General features: G+C 43.5%; 1 protein-coding gene across 2 annotated transcripts in view; it reads left to right on the top strand.

The window, feature by feature from the left end:
* PDE8B (phosphodiesterase 8B) overlaps nucleotides 1-25,224 on the top strand; it is a 282,903-nt gene that overhangs the window by 84,314 nt on the left and 173,365 nt on the right. For both annotated transcript variants that reach the window (XM_030192290.1, XM_030192291.1), the window contains exons 2-3: nucleotides 12,060-12,119; nucleotides 17,952-18,142. In XM_030192290.1, coding sequence (XP_030048150.1) covers nucleotides 12,060-12,119; nucleotides 17,952-18,142 — 251 coding nt within the window. The remainder of the gene's footprint in view (nucleotides 1-12,059; nucleotides 12,120-17,951; nucleotides 18,143-25,224) is intronic.

Raw genomic sequence — 25,224 nt, 5'->3', positions numbered from 1 at the left:
ATTATTAGTCAAAGTCTTGTTGAAACCAGACAAGATTGCCAGTGCTGAGAGGAGATAACTCTGTAAAAGGAGACATGCTGTGGATTGAATTTTTGGAAGTAGATACAAATACTATTAATATGTACCTCAAAAGGTTGCATAGGAAAGCTAGTTACTTAGGTGTCTGTCCTTCCTATTTACTTAAGACAGCACCTTCTGACATAGTGGTCTGGTTGACAGTGTTTCTTAATTCTATTCTGATTTGGCGTATATTATTCTGACTATTATTCCTAAATCCAACGAGTCTATTTTGGGCTAATATGGGGTATAAATGTCATGAGTAAATAAATCAGTGGAACTGATTTGTCTAAGCCTGAAAATTATAGACCAGTGGCAAGCATACCATGGCTTGCTAAATTTATTGAATCTGTTGTAAATATTAAATTATGTGACTACTTGAGCAAATTTGACATTCTTCATATCTCACAACAGGGTATCAGACCACTCTATGTGGTAATGAAACTTTGTTGCTGGAAATGGTAACTGAAATCAGATTGGTTCTTAGGGAAAGCAAATGATTTTGCTGCAGTTTGTTATATCAAAATGTCATCTTCGATGCGGTGAACCATGATCAACTGTTGAATAGGCTTAGTCAGATTGAAGTGAGTGGTATTTTAAAATAGTTTAGTGAGTTTTTACAGAGGAGAATATATAGTATAAGAAAGAATTTATTTTTCTTCTGTGTGAAGCTCGAGAAAGTGTAAAGATACTATGACTTTCTTGAGGGAGATTGTCATTAAAACTGATAATTGGGCTAAAGCTTATTTTCTGAAATTAAATAGACCAAAGACTAAGACTGTTTGGTTTGGAGATTATGTTTTTGGAATTGGGTACAGGTGAGAAACTAATGATTGAGGAACACTCAAAAGTGTTGGGAGTCATTATTGATTCAGTCTTAACTTTTGAATTACATGTGAAGGCTTTATCTAAAAATTGTTTTTCCAATTACGGCAGCTGAAAGTAATTTGATCTAAATTACACCCGGATAACTTTAGAACTGTGGCACAGGCAATCTTGATTCCATACTTAGATTATGGTAACTTGCTATTTGGGGGCCTTAATAAAAGACTGTTACAGAAACTTCAATTTCTGCAGAATACAGCAGCAAGATTGATTTACAGCTTGGGAAAGTATCCCCACTGTTCAAGAAGCTGTTTTTTTTTAGTTTCAATGTATTTAATGAGAAAGATGCTTTTTAGTTTTAATATATTAGATATACAACTATAATTAATGTTTGAGATGTGCAACTAATGAGAAAGATGTCTTTTTTTTTTTTAGTTTCAGTGTATTAGATATGTAATTGTAAATTCTCCTGAAAAAGGGTTTATTGTTTGTAATCCATTTACAGGCTTATTTTCGAAAGGAGGACGCCCATCTTTCGACACAAATCGGGAGATGGGCATTCTTCTCCCAGGGTCGCCCAAATCGGCATAATCAAAAGCTGATTTTGGGCGACCTCAACTGCTTTCCATCGCGGGGATGACCAAAGTTCACGGGGGCGTGTTGGAAGCGTAGCAAAGGCGGGACTGGGGCGTGCCTAACACATGGACGTCCTTGACTGATAATGGAAAAAAGAAGGGCGTCCCTGAAGAGCACTTGGGCGACTTTACTTGGTCCATATTTTCTTATGACCAAGCCACACAAAGGTGCCCAAACTGACCAGATGACCACCGGAGGGAATCGGGGATGACCTCCCCTTACTCCCCCAGTGCTCACCAACCCCCTCCTACCCTAAAAAAACTTTTAACATATTTTTTGGCCAGCCTCTATGCCAGCCTCAAATGTCATACCCAGCTCCCTGACAGCAGTATGCAGGTCCCTGGAGCAGTTTTAGTGGGTGCAGTGTACTTCAGGTAGGCGGACCCAGGCCCATACCCCCCTACCTGTTACACTTGTGGTGGTAAATGTGAGCCCTTCAAAACCCACCAGAAACCCACTGTACCCACATGTAGGTGCCCCCTTCATCCCTTAGGCTATGGTAGTGGTGTTCAGTTGTGGGGAGTGGGTTTTGGGGGGCTCAGCACACAAGGTAAGGGAGCTATGCACCTGGGAGCAATTTCTGAAGTCCACTGCAGTGCCTCAGGGTGCCCGGTTGGAGTCCTGGCATGTGAGGGGGACCAGTGCACTACGAATGCTGGCTCCTCCCATGGCCAAATGGCTTGGATTTGGTCGTTTCTGAGATGGGTGTCCTCGGTTTCCATTAAAGGCGAAAATTGGGGACGACCATCTCTAAGGTCGACCTAAATTTCGCGATTTGGGCGTCCCCAACCGTATTATCGAAATGAAAGATGGACGCCTATCTTGTTTCGCTAATAAGGGTTTCCCCGCCCCTTCGCAGGGACGTCCTGCAAGGATGTCCTCAGGAAAAGTTGGGCGCCCCTTTCGATTATGCCACTCTTAGAATCTCTTTTAAACTTATGGAATATACCAATCATATAACATAGCATAGATACATGGGGCACTCCACAGTTCATGCTATTTAACCCTACCCTCTGTTTCCCATTTTTAAAGCTGTTCCCAGTCCCCAAAGAGGCAATGAAGGGTTAAGTGGCTTGCCCAGAGTCACAGGGAGCTGTAGTGGGAATTGAACCTAGTTTTCCAGGTTCTGAGGCCACTAGGCTATTCCACTTCAAAGGGCAAATTTTCAAAGGCTTAAAACCTATGCATGGGGACACACGAGTAAAATGATTGAATCTGCCGAATTGAATTTTCACCCTACCAAATGTTTATGCAGCTCTACCACTAGCAGACAGAACATTGCTTCCTATCCAATGACTTTTTAATTTTCTGAGGAGTCTTTCATGAGGGACTTTGTCAAAAGCGTTTTGAAAATTTATACACTACATCAACTGCCTCAGCTGTATCCACATGTTTGTTCACTCCAAAGAAATTAAGCAAGATTTCCCGTGACTGAATCATGTTGACTCTCCAGCTTATAATCAAAAGTGATCGCCGGCTATCTTCCGACACCAATCGGGAGATGGCCGGCGATTTCTTAAAAGCGGCGAAATCGGTATAATCGAAAGCGGCATTTTTGACAGCATCGCCGCTTTCCTGTCGCTTCGCCGGTGAAAGTTCAAGGGGGCGTGTCGGTAGATTAGCGAAGGCGGGACATGGGCGGGCATGGGCGTGGCTACCAGATGGCCGGCTTTTGCCGATAATGGGAAAAAAAAGCGGCATTAAACAGTATTTCGCTGGCATTACTTGGTCCTTTTATTTTCACGACCAAGCCTCAAAAAGGTGCCCCAACTGACCAGATGACCACTGGAGGGAATGGAGTATGACCTCCCCATACTCCCCCAGTGGTCACCAATCCCCTTCCAAACTAAAAAAATAAAACCATAAACCTTTTTTGCCAGCCTGTATGCCAGCCTCAAATGCCGTACCCACCTCCATGACAGCAGATTGTGTTGTATCCTCCGACAGCCTTTCCCTGGTTGCGATGTGGCTCTCGGGTGAGTGTGACACCTTTTCTGTTAGGTGCCCTGCAGAGTCACATTAGCAATGCATTGTGGTGGGTGTAGGGTACTGGGCTCTACTCCCATGGTGCTTTCCCCCCCTTGCTAACTGAGTCAGAGTGTGCCCTGTTTTGTTTCCTGTTGTAGTCCAGGCGGTAGTGGCCATTTTTGTAAGCCAGTTTTAGTTCCCTTTCCTGTGTTACCCACGTTAGAGAACGTAGTTCTTACCTTGAATGGTGCTGAAAGAGGGCATTGTACACCATTGTGCCAGCTTTGACCTACTGCTAATCTTAGTACCAGGGGACTCTTTGCCAGTGGGGCACAACCTCTGATCTGCAGTTAACTGTGAGTAAACGTGGTTATTTCAAGAAAGGACTTTTTCAGAGAGATTAGTCCTCAGGTGTGAACTGGTGTGCCAAAGTTATACAGCAGCAATAAGTCCTAGAGGCTGTATGCAGGTCCCTGGAGCAATTTTAGTGGGTGCAGTACATTTGTGGGAAGTGGGTTTGGGGGGCGCAGCTCCCAAAGTAAGGGAGCTATGCACGTGGGAGCTTTTCTGAAGTCCAGCGCAGTAACCCCTAGGGTGGCTGGTTGGTGTCCTGGCATGTCAGGGGGGCCAGTGCACTAAAAATGCTGGCTCCTCCGGCCAAATGCCTTGAATTTGGCCGGGGTTTGAGATGGCCGACATAACTTTCCATTATCGCTGAAAAACAAACCCGGCCATCTCAAACCCGGCGAACTCCAAGGCATTTGGCCGGGCTAAACCGTATTATCGAAAAAAAAAAGATGTCCGGCCATCTTTTTCGATAATACGGTTCCGGCCAGCTTTAGCACCGCCGCCAACTTAGATCGCCGGTGATCTATTTGGCCGGCGACGTTCGATTATGCCCCTCTCTATTTCATTAAGCCATGTTTGTCTGTGTTTGGTAATTTTATTCTGTATGATAGTTTCTATCATTTTACCTGGCACTGATGTCAGGCTTACCAGTCTGTAATTTCCTGGATCACCCTGGAACCCTTTTTAAAAATTGACGTTACATTGGCCAATCTCCAATCTTCAGGTACCATGAACGATTTTAGTGACTAGTTACAGATCACTAATAGTAGATCAGCAATTTCATGTTTGAGTTCTTTTAATACCCTGGGATGTATTACATTTATATATCTATAATAAGGTTATTAACATTTTTTTACAAACCTTTATCTGAGCAGCCATCAAACTAACTTCTAGGAACCATGAAATAAATCTCCAGGAAGTATATAGGTATGTGTTTGTTTTTAGAACTTTAAACATTGCTCTTAGTTGGAATGCGGTTATGCAACAGACCATTTGTGTTCAATCAGATACAGAAAAAAATACTTGAACAGCACAAGTTTGAAACTTAAGAATTGCACAAGTCATCAAGGTATCAAGCTAAGCTACTGACTATTCATAATTATTCACAATTCAGTTACTTTTCTTTTTTGAAAAGTTACCATATTCTCCACTTCATGCTTAGCATGAGGGCTTGAACTGGTTGAAGAGGTCAAATAATGCTTTTAAGAGTACATTTTTCAATAAGGCATCTAACGAGAAGTATTCTTGTACTTTCTTCTTGAATAAACCATCTTGATCTTCAAACACAAACTACTCATACTGATTGTCTTTGAAGACTGGATTATTAGGCAGATAAAATATGCATGCACTATAATTTTTGGAATTAATTGTACATTTATAGTTTTCTCCCCTGACCAAGTTACACCTCTAGGAACGCCTCTTAATTGTGACAAAAAAGTGCTATGTTGGAAAGGTTTTAGGGCTGGTCCAAGGATATCAGACACCCTAAGCAAACCATCAACTATATGCTCCCAGATGCTGTGCCCCAAACGCTCTACCCAGAGGCCACCATCTCCTCTTCTCTATCCCCATCCCTCTTCCTACCCACTGTAGTCAACTTCTCCCCTTCTCTATACCACTCTACAGGTGTCTAGCATCTTTCTTCTTTCTTCCCCCCCAAAGGTGTCCATCATCTCCTCCCTTTTCCTGCCACTGCTGCTGCCACCACACCACCCTACCACTTCAGGAACCCAAAGAAAATACATGCTTTGGGAGGGGAGGGGTGGTAGTATAGTACAATCATAGCTGACAAAGATAGCAAAAGAGAAGCTCTTTAAAAGTTCTAGTGAGTGTATGTGTGTGTGTGTGGGGGGGGGGGGGGGGGCTTTCAGCAAAGCAGTGCATGTGTGTGCTGTAGGCTTTCTGCATCCTACCCCTTGCTATGTGTGGGCAGAATACAACAGTCTTCGAACATTCCTGCTGTGATGCTCAGAGACCTGCTTATAGCAGCTTTTAAAGTGCTTCCCTGCTGCTATTTTTGTCAGTTGTGTCAGCACAGTGCTGCCACGCCCCAAAGTCTACAGCCCTAGTACATTTAGTAGTAGGGAAGCATAACTTTTTGGTTGGCTGGAAATTCACTTGGGCAGATTCAATCATTTTACTCATGTGTCCCATGCATAGGTTTTAAGCCTTTGAAAATTTGCTTTTTGAAGATCACATTAGGGTATTTAAATATCTGTAGGTAAGGGGAACTAGCAGGAGAAAGCAAAAATTCAAGCGAAAGAGCTGGGAGTTTTCAGGTGTAGGGGAAAACATATAGGAAGCAGGGGCGTAGCCACGGGTGGCCCTGGGTGGGCCTAGGCCCACCCAGTTTGGGTTCAGGCCCACCCAGCAGTGGAGAACTTTCATTTCAAAGGCAGCGGAGGGAGCAGGCTGAGGTCAGTTCCTGCATCTGCCTCCCTCTCTCCCACAGCGCTTCTCAGATGCTGCCTACCTACTGCCGCCACGATCATGCATCTACCTCCCGTCTCAGCACTGCAGCAGCGGACCAGCGGTAGCGATTCATGCTGCCTCCTGCTTCGTTCTAACCCGGAAGTGTCTCCTCTGCTGCGTCCCGCCCCCATTATTAAAACTTCCTGTTTCTGCTGGGGCAGAACGCAGGCGCGCGGCAGAGGAGATGCTTCCGGGTTAGAACGAAGCAGGAGGCAGCATGAATCACTACCGCTGGTCCGCTGCTGCAGTGCTGAGATGGGAGGTAGATGCAGGATCGTGGTGGCAGTAGGCAGGCAGCGTATGAGAAGCGCTGTGGGAGAGAGGGAGGCAGATGCAGGATCAGACCTCAGCCTGCTAAGGGTGGTGCTGTGCCCCATTGAAGACAGGGAGAGTTGGGGGGAGGTTGCCTTAAGATAGATGCTGCATGGGGGGGGGGGGGCATGAGGTGGAGAGGGGCAAGAGAGAGAATTGTGGGACATAGGGTAGAGAGGGGTAAGAAAGGAAAAAATCTTGCATTGGGAGGGGAGAGGGACAAGAGAGGGAGAAATGTTGGACATAGGAGGGTAGTGGGGAGGGAGAGATGGTAAATGTTGGACTTGGACAGGGGGGTGGTGAGGAGGAGAAGATAGATGGTGAAAAATTGGACATGATGGAGGGCAGGAAGAGATGTAGGGGTCGCGAGAGATGTTGGATGGGGCACAAGGGAGGGGGAGAGGCAGAAATGTTGGACATGGCATTGTAAGGGAGGAAGAGAGAAAATGCTGCATGGGGGAAGGGGGAAGAGAAGTGTTGGATCGATGGCACAAGAGAGGGAGAAATGGTAGAAAGTGGGAGAGAGGGAGATATATTGGACCTGGCGGTTAATGAGAGGGAGAGAGAAACACAGGAGGTGGAGAGGGGAGAAAGGAGGAGATGTTGGATTCAGGAGCAGAAGGATGATGGAGAGATGCCGGACAGTGGGAGTGAGGGAAGAGAGAGGGAGAAATGTTGGAACATGAGGGAGAGGGCAGGAGGGAAGAGAGAAGGGGCAGAGAGATGTAAGGCTACAAGAGTGGGGTGGGGAGAAAGAGGGAGCAGATGCTGGGCTAGAAGGGTGGAGGGAAGGAAGATGGTGGAACCATGTGGGAGAGGCCAGGAGGGAGAGGAAGAGGGTGGCAAGGAAATAAATAAATAAATAAAAAGATAGTGATTACAGAGGATAGAAATATGGTAATGAAAGGGAATGGAGGGTTGAGGAAGGAGTGAGATGGGGAAATGGAAAAGCTAGTGGGTGAGAGAAAAAGATGAAAATCTGATAGGTAGCTGTAAACTAAAAAGGAGGAGAACAGTGAGAGGGTGAAATTTGAGTTGACAGCAAGGCAGAAAGAAGAAAAAAGAGAGGAAAGAGCTAAAAATAAGAAGTCAATATGTCAGAAGCAGGTGTAGTGAAGGTAAAAGAAGACAAATGGACAGCAGCCGCTCGAAAGAGAATTAGAAGACGACAGACAGGGAAACAGAAAAGAAACTGCAACCAACATGATGGAAAAATACAATGTCCAGACCACAAAGGTAGAAAAAAGCAATGTATTTTGAATGTTTTAAATGGAATATGTTGGCATTGGGAAATCTACATAGCAAATGTGTTTGTATCGTGTTCAGGAGAAAGGAAATGCATTTCTATTTTTATTTCTCCAGTGTTGCAGTACATGCTAAGTTTAACTTTTTGGGGTTCCGAGTTCAATTTTTGTCTAAATATTTTTATTTCTGATACGTGATCCCTTGTTCTGTATTTGGTGAGGGTCTGTTGGTGTGACAGTAATGGCAGGTGGGGAAATTGGAGGGAAGGCAGGGAGGAGAGGGGATCAGGGAGGGGGGGCCCTAGCATGTCTAACACCAGTTCTGACCCTTGCTGTATAGCTGGTAGGGATCCCAAGCCTCCCCAGTTGACGACTTCCTCCAAAGACAGCCAGAACTTCCTTCTACCAAGCTCTGCAGTCGGTGACAGCATGCTTGAATCACCGACAGCTAAGCACGCATAGGGTGCTGGCATCAGTGGCTTACGGATGTTGCTGCTGCCTGCCAAGTTTGGTAAAAGGGAGTTCTGGCCACCTTGACAGAAAGTCTTCAGCTGATAGAGCTTGAGGATCCTTATTAACTAATGTATTTATATTTTGCGGTAGGGCAGGGCAGAGAAAATATTGTGCTCACCCACTTTGGGCTCAGGCCCATCCAAAATTGGCTATCTGGCTACGCCACTGATAGGAAGTTTTCCGGGAAGGACCAGCCGAAACATGAATACAGCAAAAATCATGCATTGCCACTGCTCTTGCTGCAGTTCTTATCCTCTTCCTATCTGCGTTTCTAAATTTGGCAAATTCTATATAGGTTTTAAACTGTTCAAATTAGGTAAAAGTACATTTCAAAAAACTTTCATAGCAAAATAGACCATTTTCACGAGAAAGGGAATACATTTCCTTTTGATCTTTAAAGAGTATTCCTGGTAATATCCAGTATAGGTCTAACATCTCTGAGATGGAAATGATAAGATTACTTGACTACCTCATACGTGTCTGGAAGGGAGTTGTCAGGGTCCTCTGCCAGCTGGCTAACTTTTGTTTTTATATATTTGTTTTATTGTTCTGTAAACTGTTTTGGGCCTTCTATCAAGATTGAGAGGGTGGTGTATAAATTTGTTAGTATCAGATTAGTGGCTCCACTTCTTTCTCCTACCCAGTATGGAATCGCATGGATATCCACTCTTCCTCTTCCTCCACCTCTTTTACCAATTGGATAACTGAATCTCTTGGTATGAGGGATACAAAGGTGGCTGAAAAGATTCCCGAGCTTAGGACCACCTCCAATCTCAACTTCTTACTTCAAAAGGAAGACCTTTATCAGGATCTTTCTCAGAAAAGACAAGGTCCTAGAGGAAACTGAGTCTTTCTTACAACTTTGGCTGCTATCACCCTTCTTTTTATGGAAAGGAAGGGTGGGCAAACCACTACTTTTTGAAACAAATTTGTAACAGAGAGAGAAAAGACTTACTAGCGACAGTCTGGGTGTGAACTAGTAGCTAATATTTTACTCAAAGTCTAGCCTCCATATGAAAGCATTGTACCTACAAATCAAATATAGACGTTGGAGAGAAAAACTTGTGTTTAATCTACATCTCACCTGTGTGGAAATGTATACTATCTCAAAGACAAACTCTAATTCTTCAGTGCTTAGAGTATTATGTACACAGATCCCAGGTCCCAGGCTCACATTTCACTAGCTAGCTGGCAGTAAATATGCTGACAGAAACATTTCTTGCTAGCACAGATTCTGCTGGTCTTCAGAGAGATCCAGGCTAGAAACTTCAGGCCGGTTTGAACAGGTATACAGTAGGTGAAGAAACACGCTGTCTATGATCTTCCACATAGTGGCAGAGTGTTACTGACCCATAGTGCTTTGCAGTGGTATCCACGTTTAGTTCTGGCCTCATATGCATACCAAAGGCTGACTAGGCTGTGACCTTACACACCCAGACATCCACAGTCATTAGGAGTTACCTGTTGATATGAAAGTGAAAATAAATCATTGCAGCAATATCCTGTGGAGGTGCTGTGGCAGAGATTTTACATTCCTGTATCCTAACTGCATAATATTACCCTTCTACAGGGACAAACTGCCTAGTAGCCATCCAAAGAGCTGCGTGTGTTTTATATTACAGCCTCAGTCCTTTAGTTTACCAGTAATAAGTAGGTTTTCCAGGAAAGAGGTTCCAAAGTCACCTTCAGGTGTGAAAGCATAAGCTATGAGACAGTAATTTTCCCTCTGGCTGGAAATCAGGGTTTGAGGATCTGTGTGAGCTTTCTCGTGTATTATGTGATATTCAACATCCTCAGCAAAGCAGAAGGAAGATCTCATACACTTCAAACGATCCCAGACATAATATAATTCAATGAGAGAACCTTTACTTTGGAGTACTTTCTCTTAAAACTGAACTGCAAACATATATAACAGAACTTATATACTGATGTTGTTTAAAGGAAAGGATGCATATGCAAATAAGTGAGTGGTATTTAGAAATGTTCTTGAAGCTATTAACCCAGGCAGCAAAAGCTATCAAGATATGTGACTCCTACAGTTTTACTGAAGTGTTCCCATGTACTTGTTGAAGTGAACTTAACTGTCTTATGAAGGCTGTAAGGACCCTGTTTACTAAGGTGCGCTAGCATCTTCCTGATATAGAAGGTAACAGAAAATGATTCCGTGACCTGCCAAAAATAATGCCCAATGACTTTAAAGAAAAACCATCAGTCATTGAAGATTACCTTAATTTCTTAATTTTTTCCTCTAAAGAATTGTGCAATATCATCAACTTTTGGGATATCATATGTACTAGAAGTGATGTCAGGTCCTCTATGAGTTTATACAATCTTTTAAAATCTAAGGTAGCCAGGTTTCGACCAACAAAACAAAAGCCTGGTTGTTTCTTCAATCCAATCTCTTATAACATTGGCCTTGTTAATTAGTGACCTCACATTTTTATAGTAAAAAGGGATCTAAATATAAAAATTATTAATGGCATATGATCTATTGACTGTGATTAAATATCAGAAGGAAGTACTTTTTCTATACTTAGTTCTTCTAGTGTAATAACCACCATGAGTTCTATCGTTTATTAAAATCTCAATCACATATGGCATGGCATTCATGCAATCAACCCAATTAATGGAATTGTGAGCACTAAATCCCACATTCAAATGATATTCCTGTGGTAGTACCAGTGGAATAGCCAACACCCCCCCCCCCCCAACCAAGATAGCAACCATATAAAATACCACCAAATTCATGTTCATTTTCAGTAACCTATATAGTTACTGTAGTCCTGATACCAGAATAAGATAAAATTAAATGCACACATTGGTCCTCAACTCATATTCAGAACTATCTAATCTAAAATAGGAAACAGTTAAGATAAAACAAAAATTGAAACACTCATAAAGTCACATAGAAGGCACGCATGATCTGCCCCTTTGTATACCCTTTCAACTCAATGCCCAAAGCCTCAGAAGCAGACATCCTTTCTAGGTGCTCCGGTTGATGACATCAAGGTGTGACCAAAACACTACTGTTGCTTTTCTCACAGCTGATGGTCATGATTCCCAGAGTTCAATCATAGTACAGTGCTAGTTGGAAAAAAATGAAAAAGTTTGGCATCAGCAGATTAAATCAGATTGTGGATAATGGCTGGCAATATGCCAGGCGTCTTTTCTAGGAGTTCTGGATGATATCATCAAGGTGCGACTGAAGCATTACCATTGCTGCTCCCGACAACTGATGGTGGTGATTTCCAGAGTTCAACCAGTGTTGGTAGTAATGATGCAGCTACAGCTGTTACATTCCTTTTTTCAGTGCTATCAAGTGATGGATGTGCTGCAGCAGGTCAGGGTGGATCATTGAGATGGCCTAGAGCAGTGGTTCCCAAACCTGGTCCTGGAGGCATCTCAGCCAGTCAGGTTTTCAAGATATTCACAGTGAATATTCATGAGAGAGATTTGCATGCTGTGGAGGCAGTGCATACAATTCTGTTTCATGAATATTCATATATATATATATATATATATATATATATATATATATATATATATATATATATATATATATATATATATATACACACACACACATATTAGTCTTCAAACATAGAGTATGGAAGTGAAATGCTGGAAATGCTTTTGTTTTCAATAAAATTAAAATGCAAACTAAAAATAATTATTTTAATTCAGCAGGTTTCAAATACAGAGGTACGAGTTGGGCCCATGAGACTGACTCAAGATCCAATTCAGGTAGGACATTATTTTCTTTTAATATGCTATGAAGCAGTGCTTCTCAACCCTCTCTAGGAGGCACACCTAGCCAGTTGGGTTTTCAGGATCACCTCAATGAATGCATGAGATAAACTTACATTTATTGTGGATTCATTGTCTGCCAATCTGTTACATGCGCATTTATGTGTTTGAGCTTAGGCTCAAAGTTATGCAAGAATGATTTTTTGTGTTAAACTTAGATTTAAAAAAATATAAAAAAAGTTTTGTTCTGAATTCAAGGCTTCCCATACCTGTCCTTGTGATCTTACAGATAGTTGGGTTTTCAGGATGTCTACACTGAATATGCGGGAGGCAAATTGCACATACTAAGTCTCTATTGCATGCAGCTTTCTCACGCATATTTATTATGGATATCATGAAACCATTACTAGCTGTGGGGTCATGAGAACAGGTTTCAGAAGCCTTGTCTTGATTGTGCTACTTTTGTCAGCATCATATGAAAGAGGGTCAAGGGAGAAAGTTCTCCTTCCTTCTTATTTCAGGTCGGGAGGGGTGAGGAATTCTTCTCTAAGACCTTAGATGGTCATACACCAAATCATGTGCAATTCTGCCTTCCTTCTAGGCTTCTCACGGAGTAACCTTAAAACATTTACATATTAATTTTAAGTAGGGTAGAGTCTCATATGATCGCTGGTTTCACTTCACTCCCTCGGTGAACCTCTGCCCATGTGTATTTTTAATCATAGACTCATCCCCCAACCTACCTATGCTGATATCATTTGCAATGGCTCTATAATACTATCTTATCTACTCTTATCATTGCATTAGCAAATAACATTAGTGGCTGCTTACACAGATAAGATCCTGGGTTCGATTCCCGCTACAGCTCCTTGTTACTCTGGGCAAGTCACTTAACCCTCCAATGCCCCAGGTACAAATAAGTACCTGTATATACTATGTAAACTGCTTTGAATGTAGTTGGAAAAACCACAGAAAGGCAGTATGTCAAGTCCCATTTCCTTTCCCCCTTTTCCCTTCTGTCATCAGCACAAAAGCCTTCTGGTTGTGTCAAAAATAGAAGTGCAAAAAAACTTCTCAAATGAACAGCACACCTCCCACCAGTGCTGACTTTCGCTGACCCAGAGGGCTGTCACAAAGGGCTGAGGTGGGAGGGAGGGGGATTGCATATTGGGAATCAAAGATAGTTCCATGCTGAAGTCTGATGTCATTCCTCCTTGCCATGGCGTTGAGGCAGCTAGCGACTCACTGAGGCTTGTTGAAGACTGACCCTCACACTGGTCGAAAGTATTCTTCAGACCTTGAGGGAAAACCGGAGGGGCAGACTGGGATTCAGAGGGGAAAAACCCTAAGTTTACCCTTCTTTGTCACCATAGCTGTAATAAACGCTGAAGCATCTCTACACCACAACCATTATTTTGACTCCTCCCCTGATGTCTGGCCTAGATGTAATTCTATAGGAGCAAGATTCGTTTAAGTTACCACTAAAAACAATTTAAATTTTAACAATATTTTGAAAAAAAACATACTCTGTGTTATCTTAACATGTTTCGTGAACACCCAAAATGGTGACACGGCATTTTTCTGGTTTTATATAAACCTTACTAATCAGATCTGTCAAAATTTCTAAAATGAAATTAAAAAACAAACAAACTATATATACTCAAAATATTCTCATAGACACTGAGGCTCATTTTTTTTTTTTTTTATTCATTTAATCAAAATTTACAAGAAACATCTTGCTTAGGAAAGTGCCAGGCAAGTGAAAGTTTTTTAACAGAGGAAAATAAAGAAAAGAAAGAGCAATTAATTCATTACACTTTCTAAATTCTAAGACACTCAAGTCCATAAATGGAGCTCCAGGATTTTAGGAAATCTAGGGGAGAAATATAACCAAGGAAAAAGTAAGGTAATTATTCTCTGCTAAGAAATTGTACACCTTAGTGTTGCCTCTCCAATTTAACTGAGGCTAAAAGCGATGATACATGTGCAGGTTCAGTAAACATATACTTCTTACCCCCCAGCCTTATTATGCACTTGCAGGGGTATCTAAGAAAAAAGGTACCCCCCCAAGTGCAAAACTTCAGGCTTGAGGAGTAGAAATTGCTTCCTCCGTCGTCTTATCTCTTTTGAGACGTCAGGAAATAACATAATTTTAAAACCCAGGAAGGGTTTCTCCTTATTACGGAAAAAAAGACGGAAAATCCAATTCTATGTGCTTTGAAAATGAACACCAAAGTCACTCCAAAAGAAGTAAAACCAGTCTATGGAGGAATTAAACCTTCTGTTTGTACAGTGTTTAATTCCAAAATGCTCTTTTTGCTGTAGTTATTTCTGATGGTCTCTTCCATTCAGATTTTCAAAAGGTATTTGACAAAGTACCTCATGAAAGACTCCTGAGGAAATTAGTCATGGGACAGGAGGTATTGTCCTATTGTGGGTTAAGAACTGGTTAAAAAATAGAAAATAGAGAGTAGGGTTAAATGGTCAGTATTCTCAATGGAGAAGGGTAGATAATGGGATTCCCCAGAAGTTTGTGCTGGGACCACTGCTTTTTTACATATTTATAAATGATCTAGAGATGGGAATAACTAGTGAGGTAGTTAAATATGCTGATGACACAAAGTTATTCAAAGTTGGTCAGTCACAAGAGGATTGTGAAAAATTGCAGGAGGACCTTACGAGACTGGGAGACTAAGCATTCGAGTGGCAGAGACGTTTAATGCAAAGTGATGCATGTGGGAAAGAGGAACCTGAATTATAGCTACGTGATGCAAGGTTCCACATTAGGGGTCACCACCGAGGAAAAGGATCTAGTTGTCGTCATTGTGTGCAGTGGTGGCTAAGAATGCAAATAGAATGTTAGGAATTATTAGGAAAGGAATGGAAAATGAGAATGGTATTTCTTTGCATTGCTCCATGGTACAACCACACTGCGAATACTGTGTGCAATTCTGGTCACTGCATCTCAAAAAAAATATAGCAGAATTAGAAAATATATGGAGAAGGAAGTGAAAATGGTAAAGGGTATGGGACAACTTCCCTATGAGGATAGACTAAAGCAGCTAGAGCTCTTCAGCTTAAAGAAGAGATGGCTGAGGGAGAGATATGGTAAAGGTCTATAAAGTGGAATAGGTAGACGTGAACCGTTTCCTCTTTCCAAAAATATTAGGACTAGGGAACATGCAATGAAGCTACTAAGTAGTATATTTAAAACAAACCAGAGAAAATATTTGCTTACTCAATGTGTAATTAAACTCTGGAATTCATTACCAGAGAATGTGATAAAAGCAATTAGCTTAGCAGGGTTTAAATAAGGTTTCAATAATTTCCTAAAAGAAAAGTCCATAACCCATTATTAAGATGGCCTTCGGAAAATCCACTTCTTATTTCTAGAATAAGCAGCATAACGTCTGTTTTACTGTTTGGGGAAGAATTTGCCAGGCACTTGTGACCTGGATTGGCCACTATTGGAAACAGGATACTGGGCTTGAAGCATGTTTAGCCTGTCCCAGTATATCAATCCTTATGTGTTTATGTTCTAATGTACATAACATTCAGTGTTCTACCATTGGTAACTTAAATGTGTTGATGCCCCTGTACAAGTCGTTGGTGAGGCCCCACCTGGAGTATTGTGTTCAGTTTTGGAGGCCGTATCTTGCTAAGGATGTAAAAAGAATTGAAGCGGTGCAAAGAAAAGCTACGAGGATGGTATGGGATTTGCGTTACAAGACGTATGAGGAGAGACTTGCAGACCTGAACATGTATACCCTGGAGGAAAGAAGAAACAGGGTGATATGATACAGACGTTCAAATATTTGAAAGGTATTAATCCGCAAACAAACCTTTTCCAGAGATGGGAAGGCGGTAGAACGAGAGGGCATGAAATGAGATTGAAGGGGGGCAGACTCAAGAAGAATGTCAGGAAGTATTTTTTTCACGGAGAGGGTGGTGGATGCTTAGAATGCCCTCCTGCGGGAGGTGGTGGAGATGAAAACAGTAACGGAATTCAAACATGCGTGGGATAAACATAAAGGAATCCTGTTCAGAAGGAAGGGATCCTCAGGAGCTTAGCCTAGAATGGGTGGCAGAGCTGGTGGTTGGGAGGCGGGGCTAGTGCTGGGCAGACTTATACAGTCTGTGCCGGGGCTGGTGGTTGGGAGGCGGGACTAGTGCTGGGCAGACTTATACAGTCTGTGCCGGGGCTGGTGGTTGGGCGGCGGGGATAGTGCTGGGCAGACTTATACGGTCTGTGCCAGAGCCGGTGGTGGGAGGCAGGGATAGTGCTGGGTAGACTTATACGGTCTGTGCCAGAGCTGGTGGTGGGAGGCGGGACTGGTAGTTGGGAGGCGGGGATAGTGCTGGGCAGACTTATAGGGTCTGTGCCAAAGCTGGTGGTTGGGAGGCGGGGTTGGTGGTTGGGAGGCAGGGATAGGGCTGGCCAGACTTATATGGTCTGTGCACTGAAGAGGAAAGTACAAATAAAAAAGTAGCACATATGAATTTATCTTCTTGGGCAGACTGGATGGACCGTGCAGGTCTTTTTCTGCCGTCATCTACTATGTTTACTATGTTTAAATGGGCTTGGACTGGTAGCTTGTGCAACCTCATTACTAGAGGGTAATTCTTTCATATTTTTGAGCTCTAAAAGTCAGTCTAGCATCTTCACAGAAATCCCCAGGTACAGAGTTTTTTAGTTTATTGCTTGGGTAATATGTTGTGTTGCATACTAGTCAAATAAGAGATCAAAATATTCAAAGTGATTTAAACAGCTCCTGGCTCTTATTTCTGCAGGGCTATTCAGATTTACGTGCACAACTTACTAAGCGTATTCTATAACGTGGTGCGCCTAAATTCTAAGCCGCATAGTTGAAAAGGGGATGTGGCCATGGGCATGGGCATTTCTGAAATCTATGTGCATTATTCTAGAATGCACCCAGTCTGGAGGAGATTATATATATGGCGCCTAGAAAATGGGCACTGAAATCCATGCCGACTAAACGTATTCTATAATCAGCACTTAGATTTAGGCGCCGATTATAGACTATGCTTAGTTGATATTTCAGCGCCGATATCTGTGTGCATCCATTTGCACCAGTGAAAAGCTGGTGTAAATTTCAGTGCGTAGATTTAGGCACAGTGGGCCATATTCTATAACTAGGTGCCTACATTTTGGAACACCCATTTCCCCACCTGTAACCACGCCCCTTTTTGCCTCTGCGCATTAGAATTTCTGCACCCATCGTTACAGAATATGCTTAACTATATGTGCACCTAAATTCTAATCAGTGCCAATTTGTGCTCTTTATTGCTTAAGTGCTGTTATCAGCACTAATTAGCTTATTAAGCAAATTAAGTTACACACGGTGTTATAGAATCTGCACCGATTTTGATGCTTAAATCTAAGCGCACTGTATAGAATCTGGGGGTCTGCATCTAATTTAGGCGTTGGAATTTATACCAAGTAAAACATGGCCTAAATGGAAGTGACCACTGTATACCATGCAGAAATTTAAGGCTATTCTATAAAATGTAGGTGTACTTTAGAGAATACATTTAGGCATAATTGCTTTCCACACAGATTTGTCCATTAGCTTTTATTATAGCCCTTTGCCTTTATTATAATAAGTATATAGAACTGTGCATCTTTAAGGTGAGATCATGAACCAAATTCAGTAGTCATTTTTTTTGCAACATGGATTGAACTATTAAGTCAGCTGTATAATGTGAAAGACTTTGAAAGCAAGATGCTTAATTTAATAACTGAAACGCAAAGTCTGTTTCAGATAACATCGTGTAATATAGAATTATGTGTTCCATATTTTTCATCAGGTTTTGCTAATCTTTGCAAAAGAAGACAGCCAGAGTGATGGTTTCTGGTGGGCTTGTGATAGAGCTGGATATAGGTGTAACATTGCTCGAACACCAGAGTCAGCGCTTGAATGCTTTCTGGATAAGCACCATGAAATTATTATCATAGACCACAGGCAATCCCGGTACTTTGATGCAGAAGCAGTTTGCAGGTAAATTTATGAGGGGTCTTATGAAATTTGATAAACACAATAAAATTGTATTACTATACTGAATGGTGACTGAATAATGCCTTGATGAAATAGAGGAAAGGGTTTCAATTTCTGTTTAAATCAAAATTTTGTAGTATTAAAGATTTGGATCATAGACATGGCCAGTAAGTATATGGTAATTGGACGTCATTGAACTGATTAAACACTAAGGAAAAAAAAAACCTAAGTGTATATTCAATCAAATATTATTTCCATATTAACAAGCTTTCAGGGAGACCCTCAAGGATTGTGATACCCTCCAGAGATGCAGAGAATGTTTTTCTTTACTTTCTTTCATCATAGTGAGAAAATACATTTCCGAGTAAGAATTAATGTTCAATGTATTAAGCCTGTTACAAGCTGTTTGATTTGATAGGGTACTATAAAACAGAGGCAAAATGCTTAATTAACTTCCAGGGTCTTATTTGATTAATAACTACATAGATGATATTTTGTGAACCATTTTCAACACGTAGAGCATGATTTACACGTGGAAATGGCTCTTGTAAGATTGTACAGGAGAATAATGCACTTGAAAGTACATGTGCTGACAATATTGTCTGTACTTTTATATGGACCATTCATAAGCATTTCCAGGAGCAGCATTTGGGTAGAGCTGTGGTGGAGTTTTGGGGTACGTACAGTGGTGTGTTGGTAAATTTTTAACAATAGGCTCTCTCCCCGGTCCACCTTTGCACCCCCCGTCCACCTCTAGGCCCCCCCTCTCAAATTTCAGAGCTGGCTATACCCGGGGAGAGAGCCTGGGGGAGGGGGGGGGGGGTAATGCATTGCTCTCTCCGGGAATTTTTTTTAAAAATGCTCCAAGGCTCCAGTCTAATTCATGTGGGATAAAATGCCATAAATAAGTAAATAAATAGATAGAAACTCTGAACGTTGAGCACCTGATTCCCATAACATGATGTGTGTTTTAGAAGCCCTTTACCAGGAGAAAAAATCTCTGCACCAATAACAGGGTTCGGTGTCCCTATAACCAGCCCCTCCAAATGACACACTGATTACGATTTATAACAAATTACTACTCTACCTATGAAAAGTTATTCCCTTATTATACTTCCTCTGTGTACATCCCTGTACACAAGAAGGCGGTATTTTTAAGAATTTAACTTTTTTTTTTTACAGTATCCTCCCCTCCCCACCTCACTTACCTATTACAGACCTCCTCCCCGATCCCCAGAGCTGAAAGGTCCCACTCCCAGCGAATACCTGAAGGCAGCGTCCCTGGTGGTCTAGTGGATTCTTCTGGGCAGGAAAGGTCCCCAGGCTTTCCTGCCGGCGCTGACCCTCTTCCTGTTGCATCTTCTTTAAAATGGCTGCTGAGACTTACAAGGGTGGCCTTGCAAGACATCTCCTTCCTCTTTCTTCCCTCCCCTCCATCCATATGCATCTCCTTCCTCTCTCTTCCCTCTCATCCATCCATCCATGTCTAGCTTTTTACCTCTCCCCCCTCCATGATCCATGTCCAGCATTTCAACTCTCTCCCCTCCATCCATGTGCATCTCCTTCCTCTGTCTTCCCTCCCCTCCATCCATGTCCAGAATTTCTCCTCTATCCCCTAAATCCATATGCATCTCCTCCTCTGTCTTTCCTCCCCTCCATTCATGTCCATCCTTTCTACTTCCTCTGTCTTCCCTCCCTCCCCTCCATCCATGTCCAGCATTTCTCCTCTCTGCCTTCCCCTCCATCCGTGTGCATCTCCTTCCTCTCTTTTCTCCCTTCCAATATTTCTCCTCTCTTCCCTTCCCTCCATCCATGTCCAGCATTTCTCCTCTCTCCCCTCCCCTCCATCCATGTGCATCTCCTTCCTGTCTTCTCTCTCCTCTATCCAGGTTCAGCATTTCTCCTGCCATCCCTTCCATGATCCATCCATGTCCAGCAACTCTCTTCTCTCTTCTGTCCTCCCCACACATCCATGTCCAGCCATTCTCCTCTCTCCCCTGTCCCCCCCTCCCATCCATGTCCAGTCATTCTTCTCTCTCCTCTGCCCTCTTTTCCCATCCATGTCTAGCCATTCTCCTCTGCCCTCTTCTCCCATCCATGTCCAGCCATTCTCCTCTCTCCCCTGCTCTCTTCTCCCATCCATGTCCAGCCATTCTCCTCTGCCCTCCCCTAACCAACCATGTCCAGCGATTTCTCATCTCTCCCCTCCCCTCCCCTCCATGCCCAACGATTCTCCTTTGCCCCCCTATCCTCTCCTCCCATCCATGCTCAGTGACTTGCCCCAGCCTCCACCTGCCCCCTTTTTCAGCCCCTGAGTTCCAGTTACAACCCCCCAGTGCCGGCTCACCTACTACTACTAATAATAATTTCTATAGCGCTACTAGACATACGCAACGCTGTACATATTATATACAGGTACTTTCTATGCCCCTAGAGGGCTCACAATCTAAGTTTTTTTTTTTTGTACCTGGGGCAATGGAGGGTTACGTAACTTGCCCGAGGTCACAAGGAGCTGCAGTGGGAATCGAACCCAGGTTGCCAGGATCAAAGCACACTGCAGTAACCATTGGGCCACTCCTCCACTTTGCCAACTTCTTCCACCCCCTCACCAGCAGCCCACATTACTCACCTTCTTCCACCCCCCATCCCCAGCATCCCACATTTCCTACTTTCGTCTCCCCCCTCTCCCCTCCAACACACATCATTTATCTCCCCCCAGCAGCCTATCAACACTCTCCTCCCCCTGTAGCCCACGTTAACCAAACTACATTTCCTGCATTTTCACCCCACTCCCCAACACATCCCATGTTAACCATCTCCTTCCAGCCTCCCCCCCAGCAGCCCATGTCAACCATCTCCCTTCTAGCCCCCCCCCCCCCACACTCAACGCCACTAGGCTACATTTCCTGCCTTCTTCCAGCCCCCCGGACCCCCTCTCCCCAGGCCATCCATCATCTCCTGCCTGCCCTCAGCTCCTCGATAGCCCTCGTTTCCTTCCTGTCACTGCCCTGCCTTTAAATATTGTATTTTTCCTCGAGTCGCGGTGCCGGCATTGAAAGCAGCAGGCTTGGCTTGCCTCCGGCCTTCCCTTCCCTTCCCTCACAGGGTTCTGCCCTCTTCTGATGTATTTCCTGTTTCCACGATGGTACCACACTATAGGCTGAAAGGCTGGTTATCAGATCCTATGTCCTATCAGTTCAGCACATAGAGTAGTGATTAGTGCCTAGGTCTGGGAGCACTCAGACCAACAGGTGGAGGCCTACTTTGTCTGTTATTTTAGGTCCCCCCCCCCCCCACCTTGTGCCTGGGACCATCACCAACCAGTGAATATTCCTGTTTTCAAGTCATCTGTGGCTCTATCACTGTGCCCTGCAGTCTACCCCCACTATTCTTTCTCCTTTATCCACCTGTCTATGTGATTGTCTGGCATCCTGGCTTCTGAGTTACACAGTGCACCATACCTCTTGTCTGCAGTGTGGGATATGGAGGTATACATTGTATGTTGGCATGACAATGGCAGTTCTCATCACCTGTGGTGTATGAGTGCACTTGGAGAGATATGTTCAGGAAGGCTGCGGCAGACTGATAGGTTAGCTAGTGCAACAGACACATTTCTTCTACTTTCCTTATTCAGGCGAGGACTTGGAATCTAAGGGAGAGGTTGGAACCAGCAGCCAGTTCAGGCACCTCAGCAGGAGGGCAAGTCAGTGGCAGTGGAAGGGGTCATAGGAGGCCATTGTGCCAGCAGAACAGCATGCTGAGGATTTTGGGTGAGCCACTGGGCAAACTGGGTGGGCACATGTGCGACATTAGGTGAAAAGCAGCCACAGGGCAGAAAATGCAGCAGAGAACAGCGCTGGAGGAATGTTTCTGCCGGCGGGGCTTGGGGACCTCCGCCAGTCAAACCAAAGGCCCAGAAGCTCTGTGTCTGCTCCTCCCCAGCCTTTAAGGGGGACCCGGCGCCGGAGTTTTCTCTCTCCTGCTTGGACATGATTGTCCAGGTCCCATCAGGAGCAGGAGAAAAATAGACCCCAACACTGGCCCTCCATGGAGGCCGTGCCCGAAGGAATCCTGCCTTTCCCTCCTTGGCAGCCCTGAATGCTTGCTAAAAAATATATTTAAAAGGGGGAATGTCAGGGGTCGGACTGTGGCCATTTCTGTGCTAAACAGGCCTGATTCAGTAAATGGTGCCTAAAGTTAGGTGCTGAAAAGATCCTTGCTAAGCTAGTATTCTGCAAAGGGCACTCAATTTGCAGAATACTAGCTTAGTGTGGATCTCACGACTAATGTTAGACACCAGATTTACACCTGTGAAAGTTGGAGGGGCATAATCGAACGGGGCGCCCAAGTTTTCCTGAGGGCTTCCTCGCAGGATGTCCCTGCGAAGGGGCGGGGAAACCAGTATTATTGAAACAAGATGGGCATCCATCTTTCGTTTTGATAATACGGTCAGGGACGCCCAAATCTCAACATTTAGGTCAACCATAGAGATTGTCGTCCACCGCCGTCTGGATTGTTTTCCTCACCTCAGTCATCTCACCTTTCAGTGCCTTGAACCATTTGACTACATCTTGTTTGGTGAGTTCGCCTTCATTTTCTGTTTACTCAGTGGGATCCTCGATCCCAAGTCCACCTCCGCCATTTTGGCATGAGACTTTGCTGGCGCCGAACTGATCCAGCCGCCGATTTACTCGCAGTCAATGTAAACTTATACTTCTCCAAATGTCGTTGGGCTGACATTGCCCAATATCTTGTAAGCTCAGCTAGATTCAGATGAGTAAAAGCTCTACGGACTGGGTAAATACGCTATATATTCAGTGCTCCGACGGAGCTAAGTGTTCAGGTGTCCATCTTCTGGCGCTGACGTCACTTCTCACTTGGCATTACATTTTAACTGCCAGACCCTCGACCATTCTTCTAACGTTCAGAGAACCCTTCTCATCGTTTCTACTCCCTCCAGGGTATCCACTCTATTGGCTCTAGTGTGTCATCCGCAAAAAGGCAAACCTTTCCTTCCAACCCTTCAGTAATTTCTCCCACAAATATATTAAACAGAATAGGCCCCAGCACCGACCCCTGAGGAACTCCACTGCTTACCTTCCTTTTCTCCGAGCGGATTCCATTTACCACCACTCTCTGCCACCTGTTGGTCAACCAGTTCACCACTTTCGGTCCTAAGTTCAACCCTTTCAGCTTATTCATGAGTCTTCTGTGGGGGACTGAATCAAAGGCTTTGCTGAAATCTAAGTAGGTTACATCTAGCGCACATCCTTCATCCAGTTCTTTGGTCACCCAGTCAAAGAAGTCAATAAGATTCATTTGTCAGGATTTTCCTTTGGTAAAGCCATGTTGCCTCGGGTCCTGTAACCCATTGGCTTCTAGAAAGTTAACTATCCTTTCTTTCAGCAGCGACTCCATTATTTTTCCTACCACTGACGTGAGACTTACCGGTCTGTAGTTTCTCACTTCTTCCCTGTCTCCACTTTTGTGGAAAGGGACCACATCTGCTCGTCTCCAATCTCGCGGTACCTGTCCTGTGTCTAAAGATCTATTAAATAAATCTTTAAGAGGTCTCACCAGGATCTCTCTGAGCTCCCTCAGTATCCTGGGATGTATCCCATCAGGCCCCATAGCTTTGTCCACCTTCAGATTATCAAGATGTTTATAAACCCTTTCATCCGTAACTGGCGCAGTGGTGGAATTCACTGCCAATGGCAATCAAGGGTCAGCCTGATTACTTGGTATTTCATAAAAGACTGAAAACTCTCCTCTTTGAGAATTACGTCTAGTAGCGCTTTAGAAATGATAAGTAGTAGTAGTAGGTTTCTATCCATTGGTGGAGTATCTTAGATTGCAACTGGTCATCAATGGTCTATATTTGATATTTTGTTTATGGCTTTGTAAACGTTGTTGTTTATTTACTGTTAGCCACATTGAACTCGAGTATGTTCGGGATAATATGGGGTATAAATGTCAAAAATAAATAAATAAAGGAATCCAGGCACCCAGGTTCTGTTAGGGAATACTAGCATAACCCGGTATTGGTGCACCCAACAATTAGGCATCTGCATTTACATGAGCAATAGAACTGGTATGCTAGGGTTTTCTTTAAATTGGCATGTTTGGTACATAAAATGTTTGAAGGCACGAGCCTTCAGTTTTTAATATATCTGTTTTCTTTTCCCAATAGATCATGTTCCACATGAGCAGTAGATACACGTTTGATTTTGTTTTTCCTTCTACACTAGGTGTTCATTATAAGAACCTGTTGAATAGTTTGGTTTGTTATCAGGCTGCAGGTAGGGCTGCAGAAAACAAAGGCTAAAGGGGATGGATATATGGTAGACCAAGACCCGTTTATGGAGGACTGTGTTTGTGAGGAGCTTGCCAAACTAAAAGTAGACAGAGCAATGGGGCCTGATGGGATACACCCGAGGGTGCTTAAGGAACTCGGAGAAGTTCTGTCGCCTCCAGTGACGGACCTCTTCAATGCGTCCTTAGAAACTGGAGTGGTCCCGGTGGACTGGAGAAGGGCGGATGTGGTTCCTTTGCACAAGAGTGGAAGTAGGGAGGAGGTTGGGAATTACAGACCTGTCAGTTTGATCTCGGTGGTGAGTAAGCTAATGGAAATGCTTCTAAAGAGAAGGAAGAACCAAAAAAGTGGTCATTAAATGAGTGCAACATGCGAGCAGGAACATAGGGTGTAGTGAGGCTGAATAAATAGTCTGGGATTCCTTCCCAAAGTGTCCTAAAAGTCAGCAGTAGTAGTTTAAACTGTACTCTGGAGGAAATTGGGAACCAATGTAAATCCTGAAATAAAGGCGTGACATGATCACGATGCTTGACATTATGCAAGAATCCAGCTGCTGTATTTTGAAGAGATTGCAGTCTTTTTATAGGCTTGCATATATGATACTGCAATAATCCATACGTGAGGTGACAAAAACAGCAGCGATGCACACAATTTACAGTATTTTGCAAGTTACATGAATAAGTGGGAGCCCTACCCATGTGCACACCCCTCTTACAAGTTAGGTGGACATTTGTAGAATAGCACTTAGGTGTCCTGCTGGCAATGCCACAAG

This window comes from Microcaecilia unicolor, chromosome 2 (assembly GCF_901765095.1).
Source record: "Microcaecilia unicolor chromosome 2, aMicUni1.1, whole genome shotgun sequence".
NCBI lineage: Eukaryota > Metazoa > Chordata > Amphibia > Gymnophiona > Siphonopidae > Microcaecilia > Microcaecilia unicolor.
Note: the sequence above shows the minus strand (reverse complement) of the source record. Positions and strands in the feature narration are given on the sequence as shown.